Source organism: Cetorhinus maximus, chromosome 9 (assembly GCF_964194155.1).
Source record: "Cetorhinus maximus chromosome 9, sCetMax3.hap1.1, whole genome shotgun sequence".
In the NCBI taxonomy this organism is placed as follows: domain Eukaryota; kingdom Metazoa; phylum Chordata; class Chondrichthyes; order Lamniformes; family Cetorhinidae; genus Cetorhinus; species Cetorhinus maximus.
Window position 1 is genome coordinate 20,578,097 of NC_135887.1, and position 22,357 is coordinate 20,600,453.

Below are 22,357 nucleotides of genomic sequence, written 5' to 3' on the forward strand. Positions count from 1 at the left end.
CAGAAATATATCAGCCCTGCTGACACATGGCTAATGCAGATCACACAACATTGAGCTAGGACTAAACTAGGGGAATCTCTCTAGTTTCAAAGCACAGTACTAAAAACATCAAGGCAACCACGAAAGAAGATGGCTCTTAAGGGTTTTTTACTAATGCATGCACTGCGGGTTTGAAGATAAAAGATACAACAGGGGGAAATACCTGAGGATTTCTAGAAACTGTAGTAAACATGATTACTTTTTCAACAGACCTTTCTTTTGAAAGTCAAATTACCTGTATATAGTTGGAAACATTTAACAGCCAACTGTTCTGTAAATTACCACAAGTCGAAGGCTGCCAAGTGAATTTCTCACTTTTGAAGGTTACAGCTATACAGTGGAACATGAATATTAGGCTCAGCTGCAGCATAAATAGCGTCAGAAATAAACTGACAAAGTCTTTGGGAAGCATTGCTGCACCACTGGTGTGCACATTTCAGGCTCAATATGCACTTCTGTTCTATACTCTCAGCCACGACCTCACAATCCCAAATAGGCCTGAGTTTGATGGCTTGTATTGTGAAATCACAGAGTTCTTTATAGCAATATCAAAGATCCATAGATGGAAAGTTAACATACATACTTATACCCACCACTCCCTCTATGTACAACCAGCCAAATCCCATCTATTCTCAAGTGGTGAATTGCACTTCATCATCCTTCACGCATGAGCCCAGAGTGTGCTGACAGATTATTTGACCATAGGAGGCACCACAAGGAAGCTATTAGTATAATGTAGAATAGTATAAATGCATTTAAGGGTAAGCTAGGCAAGCATATGGAAGAAGGGAATAGTGTGTTACAATATTAGATTTAGATGAGGAGAGAACAGCAGAGGCTCGAGTGGAGTATAAATGCCAGCATGGACCGGTTGGGCCAAATGGCCTGTTTCTGTGCCATATATCCTATATAATTCTGACCTCACCTGACGTCTACAGACAATGTGCGAGCACTTTCAAGCAGTCTCTAATCAAGGGAGTTTTGTGTAGTTTTTAATGTTCATTCACAGATGTGGGTGTCTCTAGTAAGACCAACGTTTAGTACCAACCCCAACTGCCCTCAAGACGACCGAGCTGAGCTGCAATCTTGAATACAACTGAATCATTAGGCCATTTTGGAGGGGAGTTAAGAGTCAACCACATTGCTTTGGGTTTGCAGTTACACATAGGCCAGACCAGGTAAAGACAGCAAGTTTCCTTCTCTAAAGGACATTAGAGAACGAGATGGGTTTTTACACCAATCCACTAGTTTCAAGGTAATAGCTTTTATTCCAGATTTATTTAATTTCAATTTAAATTTCACAGCTGCCAGAGTGAGATGTCTCTGGATCATTAGTACAGGACTCTGGATTATTATTCCAGTAACCTAACCACCATGCTACTGTTTCCCATTTGGACAATCAAATGCTGAAACAGATCACCCAGAGACTCCAAGCTATTGAGATAACTATACCCGTAAAATTTCTGTTTGCTGTACAGGGTGTGCACACTTTTCACTCTTCCACCTTTCCCCTCCACCCAACCATCAACAACCCACCCACCCCCAGGGAGACAAACCATACTTAGCAAAATCCACAGAGTTTAGGCACTGGTTAACAGTACCGAGGTTTACAACTCCAAAGGGACTACAGGTGTACTGTCTGCTGTAAAGCCATGCAGCTACCCAGTAAAGGCCACTGGTTAACTCCCTGCTATTTCTTCAGGACCAGCCTTTCTAGTGCTGTTAAAACTATACATAAGCAGCATTATTTCATGGGCTGAGTAACATCATCTATGTAGAAATACGAACAAGATTATCTTAGTTACTAGTATTGAGGGAGTGCTGCACTGCCAGGGGTGTCAACTTTTGGATAAGATGCTAAACCAAGGTCCTGTTTGCCCAAGATCCATTGGCACTATTTCAAAGAAGAGCAAGGGAATTCTCCCTGATGCTCCAGCCAATATTTATCCCTCAACTAACAGCACCAAAACGAATTATCTGATCAGCATCACATTGCTGTTTTTGGAAGCTTTGTACACAAATTGGCTACCACATTTTCTTAGTGATGCACCTCAAAGGTACTTAATTGTCTGTAAAATGCTTTGGAATATCTTGAGGGTGTGAAAAGAGCTACATAATTGAAAGTCTGTCTTCCTAGTTAATTTAAAGAAGTTGATGCTTTCCCCACCAAGACAGTGTAATTTGAGTATGATTCAGTTTAGCTACTTACGAGATCCCCAGATATGTGTTAAAAGTGCATAGTTGTCTTCATACTTTGGTTGCTGGTTTGAAGGTGGAAATACAAAATCAAAGGTGCATTTATATTGGAGAGGAACTCTGCCTTTGGGAAAAGAGGGCAGACAGGAAGACAACAAGAGCCAAACACTCTCATACCATTAAGAAGAGCTGGGTTTTAAAGAAATCCTATGGTATGGTATTATTTGCAAGCACACATGTTCAGGCAAAGCAGTTTCTTTTTAATTCATTCATGAGTTGGGGGCGTTACTGGCTAGGCCAGCATTTATTGCCCACCCCCAATTGCCCTTGTTCAGAGGGCATTTAAGAGTCAACCACATTGCTGTGGGTCTGGAGTCACGTGTAGGCCAGGCCAGGTAAGGACAGCAGATTTCCTTCCCTAAAGGACATCAGTGAACCAGATGGGTTTTTACAACAATCAACAATGGTTTCATGGTCATCATTAGACTTTTACTTCCAGGTTTTTATTGAATTCAAATTCCACCATCTGCCATGGCAGAATTTGAACCTGGGTCCCCAGAGCATTATCCTGGGTCTCAGTATTGTCACTGGACTAGTAATCCAGTGTGCTAATCTCTGTGCTCATCTGGTGGGCAGCTGAGCCACAGACTAGGAAGTTTCCAGATTCAACTCCCTGCCTATGCCAAATTAGTTGGCCTCAGCTAAGACAGATTCAGTCCTACTCAGGCCCCCTCCCACAACTCTCTCTCCGGTACATCGTTGACTGTTTCGGTGCCGCTTCATGCTCTCATCTGGACCTGGAGCAGTTTATTAATTTTGCTTCCAATATCCACTCCTCCATCATTTTCACATGGTCCATCACTGACACTTCCCTCCCCTTCCCTGACCTCTCTGTCTCAATTTCTGGTGATAGACTGTCCACCAATATTCATTACAAGCCTACCGACTCCCACAGCTACCTCGACTGCAACTCCTCACACCCTGCTTCCTGTCAGGACTCCATCCCATTCTCTCAGTTCCTTCGCCTCCGTCACATCTGTTCCGAAGATGCCACTTTCCAAAACAGTGCTTCCTTAACCGAGGTTTCCCACCCATGGTGGTTGACAGGGCCCTCAACCGTGTCCGACCCATCTCCCGCGCCTCTGCCCTCACACCTTCCACTCCCTCTCAGAACTATGTAGGGTCCCCCTTGTCCTTACTTTTCACCACCAGCCTCCGCATTCAAAGGATAATCCTCCGCCATTTCCGCCACCACCAAACACATCTTCCCTTCACCCCACCCCCGTCAGCATTCCGTAGGGACCGTTCCTTTAGGGAAACCCTGGTCCATTCCTCCATCACCCCTAATACCTCAACCCCCTCCCACAACACCTTCCCATGCAATCGCAGAAGGTGCAGCACCTGCCCCTTTACTTCCCCCGTCTTCACCATCCAAGAGCCCAAACATTCCTTTCAAGTGAAGCAGCGCTCACTTGCACTTCCCTCAATTTAGTATACTGGATTCGCTGCTCCCAATGTGGTCTCCTCTACATTGGAGACACCAAATGCAGACTGGGTGACCACTTTGCAGAACACCTTCAGTCTGTCCGCAAGCATGACCCAGCCTACCTGTCGCTTGCCATTTCAACACATCACCCTGCTGTCATGCCCACATATCTGTCCTTGGCCTGCTGTAATGTCCCAGTGAAGCTCAACGCAAACTGGAGGAACAGCACCTCATCTTCTGATTAGACACTTTACAGCCTTCCGGACTTAACACTGAGTTCAACAATTTCAGATCATGAACTCTCTCCTCCATCGTCACCCCTTTTTGATTCCCTTTTTTTCAAATACTTATTTTTTAATTATCATATATATATTTTTCCCCACCTATTTCTATTAATATTTTTAAAATTTATTTCCATTCATTGTTTTAACCCCACCTATTAGCCTATTTCGATCTTTTCTCCCACACCGTCCCCTCCCCCCACCCCACCCCCACTAGAGCCATCTGTCACTTGCTCATTCTGCTCTCTACTCTTAATGTCACCATTAGCACCTCCTTTAGCCAGTATCACCACCATCAACACCCTTTTGACCTTTTGTTTAAAACATCTTCTGCAATCTCTCCTTTGCCTCCACCTATCACTGGCCTCCAATCCAGCTTCACCTGTCCCAACCCCGCTTTAAACAATATATATTTCACCACATTTTTACTTCTCTTTAGTTCTGAAGAGGAGTCATACAGACTCGAAACGTCAACTCTGTTTTTCTCTCCACAGATGCTGTCAGACCTGCTGAGGTTTTCCAGCAATTTTTGTTTTTGTTTCAGAATGTGTATTTAAGACAGAGATAGATCAGTTCTTGATTGGTAAGGGGATCAAAGATTACGGGGAGAAGGCGGGAGAATGGGTTTGAGAAACTTATCAGCCATGATTGAATGGTGGAGCAGACTCGATGGGCCGAATGGCCTAATTTCTGCTCCTATGTCTTATGGTCTAATGTTACAACTAGCTTTGCCACTTACATAGAAAATAGGAGGAGTAGGCCATTCAGCCCTTCGAGCCTGCTCCACTTATGCATTCATTATGATCATGGCTGATCATCCAACTCAATAGCCTGCTCCCGCTTTCTCCCCATATTCTTTAAACCCATTTTGCCCCAAGAACTATATCTAACTCCTCATTAAAAACATACAATGTTTTGGCCTCAACTACTTTCTGTGGTAGCAAATTCCACAGGCTCACCCCCCTCTGGGTGGAGAAATTTCTCCTGATCTCAGTCCTAAATGGTCTACCCTGTATCCTCAGACTGTGACCCCTGGTTCTGGACTCCCCCACCAGCGGGAACATCCTTCCTGCATCTACCCTGTCTGGTCCTGTTAGAATTTTATAGGTTTCTATGAGATCCCCCCTCATTCTTCTGAACTCCAGCGAATATAATCCTAACCGACTCAAACTCTTCTCATATGTCAGTCCCGCCATCCCAGGAATCAGTCTGGTAAACCTTCGCTGCACTCCCTCTATAGCAAGAACATCCTTCCCCAGATAAGGAGACCAAAACTGCACACAACATTCCAAGTGTGGTCTTACCAAGGCCCTGTATAATTGCAGCAATACATCCCTGCTCCTGTACTCAAATCCACTCGCTATGAAGGCCAACATACCATTTGCCTTCTTTACCGCCTGCTGCAACTGCATGCTTACCTTCAACAGCTGGTGTGAGGACACCCAGGTCTCGTTACACATTCCTCTCTCTCAATTTATAGCCAGATAATATGCCTTCCTGTTTTTGCTACCAAAGTGGATAACCTCACATTTATCTACATTATATTGCATCTGCCATGCATTTGCCCACTCACTCAGCTTGTCCAAATCGCCCTGAAGCATCTCTGCATCCTCCTCACAGCTCACCCTCCCACCCAGCTTTGTGTCATCTGCAAATTTGGAGATATTACATTTAGTTCCCTCACCTAAATCATTAATATATATTGCGAATAGCAGGGCTTATTGTGATCAGAAGTAAGAATGAGCTGGATGGTGGACAGTGCCAGGATTGTGCTCAGCTGTGATGCCTCTGCAGTCGAATAACTTGCTACCATTTACCATTGACTTACATATAAAATGACAGCTACTTAGGTAGGATGTGGGGAAATGGTCAGCACCCATGAAAACAGACTGCAACATGGTAAGAATAACTTTAGGACAGGAGGAAAAGCGAAAACATTGGCAAGAAAGGAAAAAGATGTCTGCCGTTTGCAATGCTTTAAAGCTCCATCCACTTCCTATTTCCTGAAAAATTAAGCTGTTCCTGATGACAATTCAAGAGCGTCACATCCAGAAAGCAATGAGAAAGTCAAGTTTATATTCTCACAGTCAATGGAGAACCACATTTTGAATAGGAACAGCATATACGGAAAGAATCTAGATGCTGCCAGGTAAAACAAAGTGGCAAGAATATGACAAGCTTAGACACTGATGAAACATAGTTCAGAAAAATTACCACAATTACAATCCACTAAGATTTTCCTTCTCTCAGTAAATGTCATTTGAAAGTGTCCAAAGTGTGTTAGCAATAGGAAATCAGTGCTTCAATAGAAGAAAAGTTGGTGACTTTAAAATGTGGATATTTTGTCCCAGACATGTTTGTTGATTCAGAATGTAAATGATCACAAGCTCAGATCATCTTCACTAAGCTTACCCTCGACTTGAATGACATCAGTGGCGAAGGTACCAATAGGATAAGGCACTTGAACCCCATACAGAGGAACTTCAATATGAAGTCTGCAGTTCCCACAATCCATAGCACATCCCAGAATTCGACAGGATCGACATTGGGATGCAGGAAGATTAAGCTGCAAAGGAAAGAAGGCAATAAATTTGAAATTTAGCAAACATTATTTGCGCTGAATTAAAAAAAACATAGTTCAGACTGTTAACCTTAACAATGTAATTGACAAGACATTAAGAGAAACAGGTGATGGTATTAATTGTCTTTGAACACACATAAATAAGGGATTTGTTTTAGTTACAGTGCCCCACCAGGGGCTGTCACCCCCTCTGATTTACTGATTTTTAAAAAATGTATTGATGTTTGTTTGATCGAAAGAGACTATAAGTAAGGAATTGCTGAGACACTGGATTGAGTTGAAGGAGAGCTGTGGGACTGAGCAAGTCAATAAGCTCTCTGAATAAAGAAAAGCTCTGTGTCTTGGTTTCGGCTTCACCAACTGGCTTGGATCCTTTTAACACAGACTTGTCCTGTTGCTAAGAATTAATAAATTTAATTCTAACTGGTTCATCTTCACACAAAGAAGTGAAACATCTGATCTGAATCAATTTCACTTCACTGGAATATAAATATCATTTAGCATGTCAGAGTAAAGCAAGGACCTATGATCCATTCACAGGATCTTTAATTTGCTTTTCATAAAGCTAATTTTTTTTTAAAAACAGAATTAAATGTCACATTTGGTACCCTCCAAGCAAGAAGAGGCCATTAATAGGAATCTTGGCCAATATCCCTCAAACAGCTAAACCCATCATCCATTTTTTGTCTGATGACGCCTCTGGCACTCTGGGAAATTTTTCCACACTGCATAAATGCAAGTTGATATAAAATAAGCTAAATAATCATTCATTACACTGCTGGTACAGACCTGGTTACCACACATACCTACACAAAGTCAATTCAAAAAGATGTTTCAGTTTTAGCAGGTATTATAATCAACAGCAGGATTATTCTACTGAAATTAAACTGGGCCTCACATTTTGTCTGCCCAGTTCTATTGTAAACTTGGATTCCATTTTTTTGACCCCGCCCTCCCCTTCACCCTCTTTGCAATTTTCTTCTCCCAATAACCCCTTACAAATCACCTGCCTGTAGGAGTGAAGCAGTATGAAATGTGGATTAGTCATGGCTCAATATGTCTCACAGTTAACCAGTAGGAGCTGTGATTTAAGTGGCACGAGTCTAGTTAAAGCATGCATTGTCCCTTCTCCTCAGCTCTCCTAAACCTCACAATGATCCCCAGCTACGGGAGCAGTTAAGATTGAAGTTCAGGCCATCGTCAATATTGTTCTTAAGATGGGCACTCTGGGAACAAGGGGTGAAAAAGCAACCTGGACTGACTTAACCTCATACTTCATCACCCCTGTAGGGTTAGTGTAAAACTCCATTCAACAACATCCTCGACAAGATGGTCAAGAGCAGGAATTCAGCCCATCAAGCTCATTCCTTCCACATAACTTCTTGTTTCTACCCAAATTGTTTGATCTCTTATAGGAAAATTCTGCAATGTTTCTCCCGGATCCTCCCACTGCCTAAAGGTAACATCCATTTAGAGGGATTGGCAAAAAAATACAGGTGAAACGATGAATACCTTTTTTTTTAAAAACGCAGCAACTGGTTAGGATCTGGAATACACTGCCTGAGAATGTGGTGGAGGCAGAGTCAATCATGATTTTCAAAAGGAAACTAGATAATTAACTGAATAAAAAAGATTTGCATGGCTACAGGTAAAAGGCAGGGTGTGGGACTGAGTTGCTCTTGCAAAGAGTCAGCATGGACACAATGGGCCAAATGGCTTCCTTCTATGTTGTAACCATTCTATAATTCTATGATTCTGTGATTAAATCCCCTACATACCTACCTAACCTTATGACCTACTCGATTTGTCTTTGCTTTCACTAGTGAAACTTTTCCACAATGCCTGTAGCTCGGGAACATTTTTTTTTTACCCTAGTCACTAATCATCTCTAGCCATAACCTTCAAATTCACTCCAATTAAGGAATTCACCAACACAACACTAAGTGCTTTATTCTAGGAATCTGTAGAAGTGTAAGAAAAATCTCTAACTTCACTTGAAGTTCATTATTATTTTGCATTACATATAAAAGTACCTGTAGAAAAGTGACTGGGACCGAAAAGTGTCATAGAGGAGAAGGGTGGAGGCTGTTAGAAATGCAACCAACCAACCACATTGTAATTTAGAACGCCGCTCCTAAAAAAAAAGAATTCACTTTCAGTCTGAATTTGTACAGTTAAAGAAAATTATCATGCATCACACTCATCACGGTAAATATCTTAACACACAGGATGACTGTAATAATGTTTATCAAATTGTGTTAGCAGCAAGTGAATGTGCCACCTAGAATCCATCATTTGGGACATTTTTGATGAAACTACTGACTTGTCTGATTTTACCTGGTTCAGCGAATTTACCAAATGAGTCACAATGACAGCCTTGGAATAAAGTTCGACATGAATATTGACCACTTATGCAGGGGATATATTGGAGACTTATCCCAGTTAGGAGGCAATGGCTTCAGGAGCAGAGGGAGAAAAACTGGCAAAATGTTTTTAAATAAAAGAAACCTACCTGGAGGAAGACCTGATTTATAATTATCTTGTTTGCATAAAGGAAAGTTATGCACAGTCCGACACCGACTGCAATACCTAACAGAACAAAAAATAGTTGTGATTGACTGGAGTGGAAATTTGTTAATAAAAAAAAAATTTCACATAAGCGGAGAAGGGCAAATATTTATCTGAACTGTGATGTAAACCTAAACACACCACACGAGAGACACCTGGATACTTGGCCACCTCAGTTGCTCCTAGTTAGTGTGTTTATGTGGTATAGTGGATAAGACATTAAACCAAGACCCTCTCAGATGGATGCAAACGCCTATATTTTGAAGGTGAATTTTCCCCGGTGTCCTGGTCAATATTTTTCCCTTAACTAATATCACTGAAAGAAAGCCTGGTTATCACACTCCTGCATGTGACCGCTTGCTGTGTGCAAATTGGCTGCCACATTTCATACATTACAATGGTGACTACACTTCAAAAAGTACTTCACTGGCTGTAAATGCCTTGGGTGTCCCAAGGTTGTGATAGGCGCTATATAAATGCAGGTCTTTCTTAAACTGCAAGTTAAAATGTAGCCTTGGAGCAAGATATTTTGTGTACAATTGCCTAATGCAACAATAGAAACAAAGAATGCTTTCCACATTCATTCTGCAACTTCTACCAAAGGCACCTACTCCCAGGTTGCCAATAACCAACAGACTTGAAGCATCAGAAATAACAAGGAAATGGAAAACACAGCATGCAGATACTTGGATTACATTTTTTTTTAGCAAACTCAAGATCTATTGCACTTGATACAGGACCTCAACCTTTGACTGAAGCAAACCCAGAAGAGGGTCCCAAGTCTGTAATAATTGAGACACCTGATCATCATTGCCCAGCTACAGCAAAGAGCCCTATCCAACTGATTGCTTTTTATACAAACAAAGATTTCAATTTCACATAAATATTGGGGAGCCATTCAATCTCAAACTCCAAGTTCCTTGTTACAAGTCGGGTTTTCCAGCAACATTTATATTACTGAAGGGCATGTGCTCTCTTCCACTAACTCACATGACTCAAATAAAGTACAGACTGAACAAACATCCATTGTTAAATCAAGTCTGCCACTTTGATAAGACAATCAATAACTTAAATTTATCATAAACTGTAACTCATTACCGCCAGTTGATTGACACAATCCCAACACTTTCAAGTGGCAGAACCCTTGGTGTCCAAGTTAGAATTAAATTTTTGGTGAATACAATTCTTCTGTCACTTCTTTTTGCATTGCAATATTTCCTGTATCCATCTCTAAAGATTAATTCTTTTCCTCCCAACTTCTGGAGACGCTGCTCTGCACATTTTTCTACCTCCCTACATCTGCATTGTGTTGGAAGATCGATTTATTGCATTGTAAGCTCTCTGCTGCCCTCCACTATGGGCCTCTACCTTTCACCTTGGTTTGTCAGCTTTTCAAAAGGTTGTTTAGTGGGAAATCAGAAGTACAGGCTACACCCAGATGACTTTAAAATTAACTGACCGAAGATTGCAGAACTAAAAGCATAACTGATTCTTTTTGGAATCCGTGAGCTCACATGGTCAAGGCCAGGAATGGAATAGATTCACAAGAGGCTGATGTATGGTGTTGAGTTCATGTTTTAATTTAGATATACCCCCAATTTTTCATTCTCCTCCCCCCTGCCAAATTTGCATTTTCAACCATCTTCAGCCAGAAGTGCCAGGTGGATGCTCCATCTCATACTCCTCCTGAGGTCCCCAGCATCATAGATGCCAATTCGATTCACTCCATATATCATCAAGAAACAGCTGAAGACACTGGACAGAGCAAAGGCTATTAAACCTGACAACACTCCAGCAATACTACTGAAGGAGTGTGCACTAGAATTAGCGGCACCCCAAGTCAAATTGTTCCATTACAGCTACTACACTGGCATCTCCCCAGTAATGTGGAAAATTACCCAGCTGTATCCTGTCCACAAAAAGCAGGACAAATCCACCCGTCCAATTACTGACCCATCAGTCTACTCTCGATCATCAGGAAGTGATGGAAAGTGTCAACGTCAATGCTATCAAGCAACACCTACTCAGGAATAACCTGCTCACTGATGCTCCGTTTGGGTTCCGCCAGGGCTGCTCAGCTCTTGACCTCATTACAACCTTGGTTCAAATAACTGAACTCAAGAGGGGAGGTGAGAGTGACTGCCCTTGACATCAAGGCAGCATTTGACCGAGTGTGGCATCAAGGAACCGTAGCAAAGTTGGAGACAATGGGAATCAGGGGGAAAATTCTCCACTGGTTGGAGTCACACCTAGCACAAAGGAAGATAGTTGAGGTTGTTGCAGGTCAGGACATCACTGCAGGAGTTCCTCAGGGTAATAGCTTAGGCCCTTCTTCAGTGCTTCAAGCATCTTCAGTAGTTTCATCAATGACCTTCCTTCCATCATAGGGTCAGAAGTGGGGATATTTGCTGATAACTGCACAATGTTCAGCACCATTTGTATCTCCTCAGATACAGTCCATGTCCACATGCAGCAAGACCTGGACAATATTCAACCTTGGGCTGATAAGTGGCAAGTAACATTCACACCACACAAGTGCCAGGCAACGACTATCTCTAACAAGAGAGAATTTAACCATCGCCCCTTGATGTTCAATGACATTACCATCACTGAATCCCCCACTATCAACATCCTGGGGGTTACCATTGACCAGCAATATAAATACTGTGGCTACAAGAACAGTCAGGGGCTGGGACTTTTGTGGAAAGTAACTCAAATCTTGACTGCCCAAAGCCTGTCCACCATCTATAAGACAAGTCAGGAGTGTGATGGAATACCTCCACTTGCCTGGATGAATGCAGCTCCAACAACACTCAAGAAGCTCAACACCAACCAAAACAAAGCAGCCCACTTAATTGGCACCCCATCCACCAATTTAAACGTTCAACCCTTCCACCACCAACATGCAGTGACAGCAGCGTGTACCATCTACAAGATGCACTGCAGCAACTCACCAAGGTTCCTTCGACAGCACCTTCCAAACCCACGACCTTTATCACCTAGAAGGACAAGAGCAGCCTATGCATGGGAACACAAGCACCTGCAAGTTTCCCTCCAAGCCACACACCATCCTTACTTGGAACTACATTGTTATTCTTTCACTGTCGCTGGGTCAAAATTCTCAAACTCCCTAACAGCACTGTGGGTGTACCTACACCACAAGGACTGCAGTTATTCAAGGAGTGGCTCACCACCACCTTCTCAAGGGCAATTAGGGATGGGCGATGCATGCTGGCCTAGACTACAATGCCCATGTTCAGAGAACGAATACATTTTTAAAAACCCTGTCCCAGGCTGTTTGCTACCTTTGACCATTCCATTGTGGCAGCAAGATTCTGGAATCTTGCAAGATTTTTTTTGACTCTCCAGCAGGAAAGCTGGTTCAAATTTGAGCCTGTGGATAAAAGCCTGTTAATTTATGTATTTGGAAATGGGAATTTGTGGCGCTGTACATTTCGGAAATGCTGCTCCATCAATTGTTGTAAGTTTATAGAAAACTTTTTGCTGAAGTTCCAACAAACAGTTTCATCTGTGTTATTGAACCACCCACTTAAGCAACCAGCTGAACTCATCACCATTACCAACAACTAAAATCAGGATCATAGAAAAATTTTGATGGTGCAGGAGATAGAAGCATGCAATACCCATGCAGATCAGAAAGTCATTTGGCGGGGGGTGGGGGGAATCAGTCGGGGAGTTCTGCTTCTCCTCCCTGACCTCTGCTAGAAAGAGAGAGGGTCTTGCCACTCAATCTCTATTTGATGACTCTTGCTGGAAAGAACCAGGGGTCCTGTCTCTTTGATCCCTTGTTCAAAATTGAATGACTGTGAATGTTGACTTAGGGCAGAATCACTGCCCAGACTTAAAGAACAGCCACTTACAAAGACACCAGAAAATGTCCTATACCCTAGCAGAGGGTAAAATGGGCAAAAAGAAGCAAATAACAGAAACATTCAAAATAAGTCTCTTCTAATGTGAACCTCAGAGGTTCCAGTGACAATTGTTGTTACTCCATCTGCAGACAGCGTTTGTATTTATACTTAGTGATTTTGTAGCTTTCCACTTATTATCGTGAGAGCTTAAGTAGCCATAGACTTGCTTAAAGCAAAGCAGGGTGCTAACAGGTGGTAATCTGGAGGGAAAAGTAGCCTCATTTCAATTCAATTCAGGAAAAAACATACAACAGCAGGAATTTTAAAAGTAGCCTTCTCCAAAAGAGAAGCACTGGGACCGGCTGACTGCACATCTCCAAAGGATATGCTGCAAAGAACTGAATTTTACAAGTGTTTTTGGGCCTCCCCCCTCAGTTTGCTCTCCTCTTCTCCTGAAGACATCAGCTCATCCTGAGATTCAGCTCCATAGGGCTTGCTCCCGTATCTTTCAAGTGGATATTCTTCAGGTACGAGGCTAAACAGTGAATGTTGGGAAGCTACTTAACCATAGCCCATCACAGCTGGAGAACCACACTCACTAGAAAATTAGTTTGTTGGTATGGGCAAGTATCACTTCCAGTCATCAGGATGGGAACCATGGCTGACTCATTCCTTCCCAAGCTTAGGACATGAAAATAAATTGTAGCATTCCTATTGGTTCCCCAGGTGAGATAAGCTTATTTAGTATGACATGGGAATTGAAACAGGAAACTTTCTGGTCTGTCTGTACTGCTCAGTTCCACACTGCACAGCTCCTTTATTAACCAAAATATCACCCGAGGACAGTTTGAGGACGTGTTATAAACTGCTTTCAGAACATTTTTAAAGTTTTACAAAAGATACAAGCCCTGAAAACTCTCAGGGGTCCAGTCACCTGGCCTCCCACCGCAGGAGACCAGGGAATGACATCGGAATCTCAGAGCTGAATAAATAGTTTCAATATTAAAATGCAATTCATAAAAAAAACAGCCACATGTAAACCATTCTTCTGAAATGTCTCTCATACCTAATGCATGCTGGAAAACCAGTTTGGCACAAAGGATAAGAATGTACGGGAGGCTCTTCTGAAGCCATAGAAAGATGTACCGAAGTTCTGAAATTGAGCTGGTGGGTTCCCTGTCATCTAGTTCAGAACTTTCTCCAGCAGGACCCTCTGCCCTGGGATGATAACGTGAATGCGAATGCAAGTTTGAATGTGAAGAATTTGCATGCTGGACACCTGCCCCAAGTCTGCTGCTCTGGTCTTCAGATGCATCCACCTGGATTTGAACTTCCGCTTCTTTGGAAGGATGCAACACATTCTCTGGAGTCCCAACAAATAAAGCAGGATGTGAATCCATGATTTCTCCTACAGTTCCATTTAATGGCTGCGTATGGTGATGGCTGATGCTTGTGTGCGCGGTGACAAATTCCTTCTGCATTTCAGATCCTCTTCCTGCCTGGCTGTTTAGGATCCCTGGTCTGTACAGTGCTCCAGAGTTCTGACCCGAATGTCTCCTGTACCATTAAAAATCAAAACAGCACATTAGGTCCCACATTGGAACTCACTTTACAATTTATCACAGAAGAGGCACTTTGGATAAGCTTCCCCCTTTCACCTCCTTAGTTTCTGCTGAATAGAGGACAGGTGCATGGTCTCTTCCCATCTAGGCTGCCAGCGGGCTTCTAGGAGGCACCAGAGACAACCCATGGATGGCTTGTCCTGATTCCAGTCATAGAAAAGAATAGGTGCCCATGTTGCATCTGTCCATGCTACTTGGTGCTGATAATATGTCGCACATTAACTACGTAAAATTTACACAAATGTAACGATCTTTTTATGTCGGGGATCTGTGCCCGAGTGATAGGCAACCAGTTCCCACAAAATAATCTGGGCCCTACTTGGTAGGTGTAAGATCATAATTCCATTCAAGGATTCCTCTTTTCAGTAAGACTGCCTTACATTCGCTGCTCAACCAATACTGCCAAAAATATGTAAACTTTATATTTCTTTCATTTGCTGTTGGGGGTGGGTGTGAAGAGAGGAGGTGAGGGCTTGCTGTGCGCAGATATTGGCAACTTTGACTCAGAGGGTAGCACTCTCTTCTGACTCAGAAAAAAGGCATTGCTATAGGACCTTTCATGACCACAGGACAGTTAAAGCTCTTTAAGCCAATTAAGTATTTTTGAAGTGCAGTCACTATTGTATTGTAGGAAATGCAGCAGCCAACTTTGCAGACAGCAAGCTCCCACATACAGCAATGTGATAAATGACCAGATAATCTGTTTTTGTAATGTTGATTGAGGGATAGATATTAGCCAGGATACCAAGGATAACTTCCCTTTCCGAAATAATGCTATGGGATCTCTTACATCTGTCTGATCTGTTCATTGGGTCTCATTCGAAAGATGACACCTCTGACAGTGCAGCACTCCCTCAGTACTGAACTGGAGTGTCAACATAGATTTTTGTGCTCAAACTTTGAATGATTGAAGACCCACTCCAGATCACACAACCTAGTCTGACACTTCAGTGCGGTGCTGAGGAAGTGCTGCATTGTCATAGTGCTGCCATTTGGTTGGGACATTAAACAAAAACTTTATTTATCTATTTAAGGGAACAAGAAAAGATCCCAAGTCGTGCCTTACATTCACTGCTCAACCAATACCGCCAAAAATATGTAAACTTTATATTTCTTTCATTTGCTGTTGGGGGTGGGTGTGAAGAGGAGGTGGGGGCTTGCTGTGCGCAAACTGGCTGCCAGATTTCAATGTATAACGACAGACACTTCAAAAGTAGTTAACTGCCTGTGCAGCACTTTGGAGCCTCCTGAGAGCTTGATTATAAATGCAAGACGTTTCTCTGCGTATAATATAAATAAAGGGGGGTGTAAAAATCACAGTACCGTGGGAATTGTATGTCCCCGGGCCTGAGTTAGTAAAAAGAAAACAGACGAGGCCTCTTGTCAAGACACTACATTCCCTGGAACCGAAAGTGAAGCAAATCGGTCTCAACAACAGCGGCAAAAAGTGAATGCAAATCCCGCACCTTTCCAAATTATCCTGGGTATTTTTTTAAATGAATCCTCGGGTATTTACCTGTCATTCTGAGGCCGGTGTTTCATGCTGGAAAAGCCCAGCGTCACCCAGCTCTTCACCTCCCTCAACCCTCGACAGCCATTTCCTCGGCCAGTGTCACAAACGAACCAGGAAGAGGTCATAGGTGAGAGGTCACATTTACTTTCTCTAATTTTTATTTAAAAACAAAAAAAAAACGATAAGGCACAGCATAAAGAATGTGACTTTACTTTAAGAACAATAGGGCCTCCTTTTCTGTTCAATATAGAAAACCATTTGACATTTTTTTAAACGGCCAACCGCCCGCTAACGCAGCGACGTTCGACGTCGCTTTGTTGCCATGGTAACGTGTTTAACAAGGAGTTGTGAACAGGTAAATATTTAATTCACGGCCTCCAGGCTCTAAGATTTCACTCTTAAATTAACACATCGTGTTCTAATGACCTCCATTTTCTGCCTTCCTAGTTTTGTTTTATATTTCTTTGTCTGTTCTGTTCAAGTACAGCGTTTCTTTCAGACTCGTATTCCTCAGTCTGGCGGGACGTCGTTCAAATGAGGGAATTAAAAATTTCCGCCTTGGAATAAGCTTTTGTTCACCCGCCCTAATGTCTCTCGGTGTCAAATTCTGTCTGATAATCCTTCCTGCCTAGAGTTTTGTAATTTTTTACGACGTTAAAGGCGCTATGTAAATGCAAAGGGTTGGTGAGTCTAGAACCAGGGGAGACAATCTCAGATTAAGGGGCAAGCCACTTAAAAACGAGGTGAGAAGGAATTTCTTCACTCAGTGGGTGGTGAATCTTTGGAATTCTTTACGCCAGAGGGCTGTGAAAGGTCAATCATTGATAGCATGTTCAAGACAGAAATCAATACATACAAACAAGGAACAGGAGTATGCCATTCAAACCCTCAAGCTTGCTCTGCTAGATCATGGCTAATCTGATAGTAACCTCAAATCTGCATCCCGCTTCCCCCCCCCCGCCATAACCTATTCCCCCCCCCCCCCCCCCCACCTTGCTTACCAAGAATCTGTCCACCTCTGCCTTAAAAATATTCAAAGACCTTGCTTCCACCACCTTTTCAGGAATGGAATTCCAATGACTCATAACCCTCTGAGAGAAAATTTTTTGCCTCATCTCAGTTTTAAATGGCCGATGCCTTATTTTTAAACAGTGACCCCTAGTTCTAGATTCTCCCACAAGAGGAAACATTCTCTCCACATCCACCCTGTCAAGACCCCTCAGGATCTTATATGTTTTAATCATATTGCTTCTTACTCTTCTAAACTCCAACGGATACAAGCCTAGCCTGTCAAACCTTTCCCCGGAAGACAACCCGCCATTCCAGGTATTAGTCTGCTAAGCCTTCACTGAACTGCTTCCAACACATTTACATCCTTCCTTAAGTAAGAATTTCTGGATACTAATGTCATGAAGAGTTATGGGGATAGCCCGGCAAAGTGGTGTTGAGGTAAATGATCAGCCATGATCTAATTGAATGACGGATGAGGCTCGTTGGGCCAAATGGCCTACTCCTGTTCCTATGTAACAAATTGTTGTTTGTTACTTGGTAAGTTTTCCCACAGTAGTCTTAGGAGGGAATTTTCACAGGAGGTGCATAACACATCGTTGTCGCATTTTCTGTTTCTGAGTGGTATAAATCACTTTTTTGTAAGGAGAGCAATGTTTTTTTTTAACCAAAAAAACTTGCATGCTTTCTTAAAATTTTTTTAAAATGTATTTTTCCCTATTTTCTCTTCTCCACCCCACCCAAAGGCATTAACTGCTTGCTGGCCTTTGATTCCATGCCATGCCCAAACACCGCTCTGCATGCATAGGTCTGCACAGTGAGTGTCAACCATATATTAGGGTGAGCGTATTTTCTAAAGCTAATTCAGGGACATGCACACCCACCCACACCATCTGAGTCCACAGACCGCACTCTGAGGCGGCTCCTGGGACATCCACCACTCGTTTGTCCAGTTACCAGTAGCTCCTGTTATTTGAACATTTTGGCTTGAGCTGTTTTCAATCGAATATCACAGGAAGACTGCATGTGATCCGACCACCATCCAGAGATTGGGTGGGGAACGGGCATTGCACACTATGGTCACAGGGAGTGATCTCTGCATAATTGAAGCCCTCCAGCAAGTCCACTCCTTCTACTGCCTGAAAACAGGAGATTGACATCGGACCAATTGAAATCTGCATAACCCGGCCAACTTTATCGACTAACTTCAGGGCAGCTCAGGGTGCTGATTTGAACTGCAGGGCTATTAATAGTTAGGGTATTTATTTGGGGACAGGTTTCATGAACCAGGGACTCTTCAAGGAACATTTTGTCTGGGGACCCAATATCTCATTCAGACACCATCCCTGAAAAACGGGGATGTATGGTCAGCCTATGATACATTCAGCTGGTGGGGGCGGGTGGTGCAGAATCAAGAGGTCAATCCGGTTCTCACCTGTGATGTCTGTGTATGTGCATTCCAGCAGATGTAGCTGGATAACAACAGGATTGGTATTTTTTCTGTTTCTAAAGCAAGACTGCTAAGGTTTTATTTTATTTGTTCATGGGATGTGGGCATCACTGGCTAGGCCAGCATTTATTGCCCATACCTAATTGCCCTTGAGAAGGTGATGGTAAGCTGTCTTCTTGAATTGCTGCAGTCCATGTGTTGTAAGAACACCCACACTGCTGTTAGGAAGGGAGTTCCAGGATTTTGACCCAGTGACAGTGAAGGAACAGCGGTATAGTTCCAAGTCAGGATGGTGTGTGGCTTGAAAGGGAACTTGAATTCTTGGTATTCCTATGCATCTGCTCACCTTGTCCTTTGAGGTGGTAGAGGTCACCGGTTTGGAAAGTTAATTGTAGTGTCACTAGACTATCATCCCGGCTCAGCTCAATTAAATTAGCACAGACCAGAGATTAAACCTCACCTTCCTGCTTTATTATGATTCAAAAATGTCCTGGATAGAGAAACTCTAAACTGTCTCTGAAGTCATTGCAAAGGCTACCATTTAAGATGTTTTTGTTTCCGTGTCAACTGCCAAATGGTGTCAAAATTTAGAGAATATTTATGCAGTGGCCAGATTAGCTAGAATTAAACCCTTGATTTTACTGATCTGTACTTTAAAATTCTCACCTTTATTTTCTAGTCGCCCTGTAGCCTCACTTCTCCTTATCTCTGTAACCTCCTCCAGCCCACAATGCTCCAAGGTCTCTGGACTCCTCCTATTTTGGCCTCTTGCACATCCCTAACTCCCATCACTCCACTATTGGTGGCCATACCTTCAGCTGCCTATGCCCTAAGTTCTGGAATTCCCTTCCTAAACCTCATCACATTTCTCTTTTAAAACACTCATTCAAACTTATATGTCCTACCTGGGTGTCAAGTTTTATCTGATAATATATCTTTGAAAAGGCTTGGAATGTTTTACTATGTTAGGGGTGCTATATAAATTTCCAGTTGTTGTTGTCAGAGCCATTTCCTGGATAAACAAACCTTTTGTGTCAATGGAGGAGTTTGCTTACCCTGTGAAATACTCATGTGTGAGTATCATGCAAAAGCAAATTCAAATTTGACTGTAATATCTTTTGCAGCCAAAAAGCCTGTCGACATTTAACGTCATGCCTCACACATGTATAACGACCATTTAATCGAGGTACTGTACAACCATGTACCTGAGCCAAGAATTAGCTCTATCTAAAAATACATTGTTTTGCAGAAATAAAATTGTTTATGATTTCATATTATTTCTACAGGCAATCTTTGTTTCTGAGGTGACATTTATTTTGAGGATCTACGGTATAACATTTCATAAAACTAAACTAACTTGTCAGGGGTTTATTGTTTATATTGCAGCTGACATTAGGACTCTAAAAATTATTGATGGCGGATATATATCTCAAGAAGTCCTGAATATCATCTGGGGCTACCATGAATTACCATCCCTTCAAGGTGGATTGGCTGGACGCCAGTCTCCAGGAGACTTTATTGCCTGGGAAACCATGGCACAGGGTGAGCATGTGACTGGATTTCATCTTTCAGAAATCTCTAAAGCATGAAAGGAACACTTGGTCATAGGAAGAAATTTTTAAAAATTTGTTCATGGGATGTGAATGTCGCTGGCTAGGCCAGCATTTATTGCCCAACCCTTTCCTGGGTTCACATCTGGGTGCATGGCAGAAGCTGGAAAACCCTGCCATTTGGAGCACCTAGAGGGAAATCAGATGGGCTCCATTACAGTGATGCTGTATGACCGATTTCCTGATAATTTGACACAGCCAGGCAATCTGGTGTACCTGGCAGTACATGCGGGAGTATCTCCCCTCATATATTGATCATCTGTCTATACGAAGGTTGAATGCATCCATCAAAAGTTTCAGAATGTTAAGAAAAATATTGGAGAGCAGTCATTTACAGGTATTTCTTTCTGACCTGCAGCCAGATGTTTACAGCAAATTCCAGTCTGAAGACTGTTCTTAACATACAGCCCTTACATGTGACCTTAAAGAGACAGGCCAAGGATAAGCACACCTCCACCTCAGCAGCAGAGTAGTAACAGATTGTGCACTACAGGCTGTAGCGCTTTTATAAACTAGTATGTCATCCAGTTTACCATGAACAAAGTTTCAGGAGATGTCTGTGCATTCTGTTTCTCAAAGTAACTTTGGCACCGCACAAGTGCCAGGTAATGACCACATTCTGGCAAGAAAGAACCTAACCATCTCCCCTTATCATTCGATGGTATTTACTGTTGCTGAATTCCCCCACTGACAATATCCTGGGGTTACTATTGACCAGAAACTGAACTGGACCAGACTGTGGCTACAAGAGCAGATCAGAAGCTGGGAATTCTGTGGTGAGTAACTCACCTCCAGTCTCCTCAAAGCCTGTCCACCATCTATAAGGCACAAGTCAGGAGCGTGATGGAATAATCTAAACTTGTCTGGATGAGTGCAGCTCCAACAACACTCAAGAAGCTTGACCTCACCCAGAACAAAACAGATTGCTTGATTGGTACCCCATCCACTGACCTAAACATTCACTCCCTCCACCAATGCACAGTGGCAGCAGTGTGTACCATCTACAAGATGCACTGCAACAACTTGCCAAGGCTCCTTCAACAGCATCTTCCAAACTTATGACCTCTACCACCAGAAGGACAAGGGCAGCAGATGCATGGGAACACCACCACCTGCAAGTTCCCCTCCAAACCACACACTATCCTGAATTGGAGCAATATCGCCATTCCTTCACTGTCGCTGGGTCAAAATCCTGGAACTCCCTAATAGTGCTATGGGTGTACTTGCACCACATGAACTGAAGCAGTTCAAGAAGGCGGCTCACCATCACCTTCTCAAAGGCAACTGGGGATGAGCAACATATGCTGGCCTTGCCAGTGATGCCCACATCCCAATAAAAATAATAAATTTTAAAAATCTTAAATTTAAATCTTTACTTTAAAGTAATATTCTTTTTTAAGTGTTTGCGCAAATATGGAAATTCAATGGCAGTTCGCCCAATTTCCTGCTGTAACTTTAGTAACAAGTTGATGGAGACCTTGAAAAAACCATTTACACCATTTTTTCCTGGGTTTCTGCTGACGTAACCTCAGGAGATCTCCGCGAATCTATGAAGGTATTCAAAATACAAGAGGTTTTGATAAGATAATTAATGTGAATGAGAGTCGGCAACCAGAAGACACAGGTTTTAGATACTGTAATTGGCAAATTAAACCAGAGGGGAGATAAGGAGAAATTCTTATATGTAGTGAGTTGTAATGATCTGGAATGCACTGCCTGAAAGGGTGGTGGAAGTAGATTCAATAGTAACTTTCAAAAGCAAATTCAATATATATTTCAATAGGAATAATTTGCATTGCAATGGGGAATGAACAGGGGAGTTGAACTTATTGGATAGCTCTTCCAAAGAGCTGTACAGGCATGATCTGCCAACTGGCCTATATAATTCTGAAACACCAAAACATCCAGCTTGTGACCATCCAGCTTGTGACACTACCTTTTTCCACCACTAGGGGTACCATTGTTTCTTCTTCAGTGCAATGTGAGGAATGCTAACAGTGACTATCTGTAGCTTTAGTTTGCATTGTAAATACAAATGAGAGAGGCATCCTAACTGGGAGGGAAAAAAACACTTTGTTCTCCCATTTATATCGCACAATTAAATTCTGAATAACTCTAGAATTTTGGTTTC

The 22,357-nt window shown here is 42.5% G+C and overlaps 2 protein-coding genes across 4 annotated transcripts in view; one reads left to right on the forward strand and one right to left on the reverse strand.

Moving 5' to 3' along the window:
- Positions 1 to 16,319, reverse strand: part of rnft1 (ring finger protein, transmembrane 1) — a 38,732-nt gene extending 22,413 nt beyond the window's left edge. For both annotated transcript variants that reach the window (XM_078548225.1, XM_078548224.1), the window contains exons 1-5: positions 16,162 to 16,319; positions 14,090 to 14,580; positions 9,096 to 9,172; positions 8,617 to 8,717; positions 6,415 to 6,568 (exon numbers count right to left, since the gene is read on the reverse strand). In XM_078548225.1, coding sequence (XP_078404351.1) covers positions 6,415 to 6,568; positions 8,617 to 8,717; positions 9,096 to 9,172; positions 14,090 to 14,580; positions 16,162 to 16,283 — 945 coding nt within the window. In that variant the 5' untranslated portion in view covers positions 16,284 to 16,319. The remainder of the gene's footprint in view (positions 1 to 6,414; positions 6,569 to 8,616; positions 8,718 to 9,095; positions 9,173 to 14,089; positions 14,581 to 16,161) is intronic.
- Positions 16,320 to 16,479: 160 nt separating this feature from the next.
- Positions 16,480 to 22,357, forward strand: part of LOC144684165 (uncharacterized) — a 43,483-nt gene continuing 37,605 nt past the window's right edge. For both annotated transcript variants that reach the window (XR_013577425.1, XM_078547826.1), the window contains exons 1-2: positions 16,480 to 16,513; positions 20,003 to 20,158. Coding sequence is in view for 1 of the 2 variants with exons in the window: in XM_078547826.1 (XP_078403952.1) it covers positions 20,078 to 20,158 (81 nt within the window). In the remaining variant the exon portion in view is untranslated. The remainder of the gene's footprint in view (positions 16,514 to 20,002; positions 20,159 to 22,357) is intronic.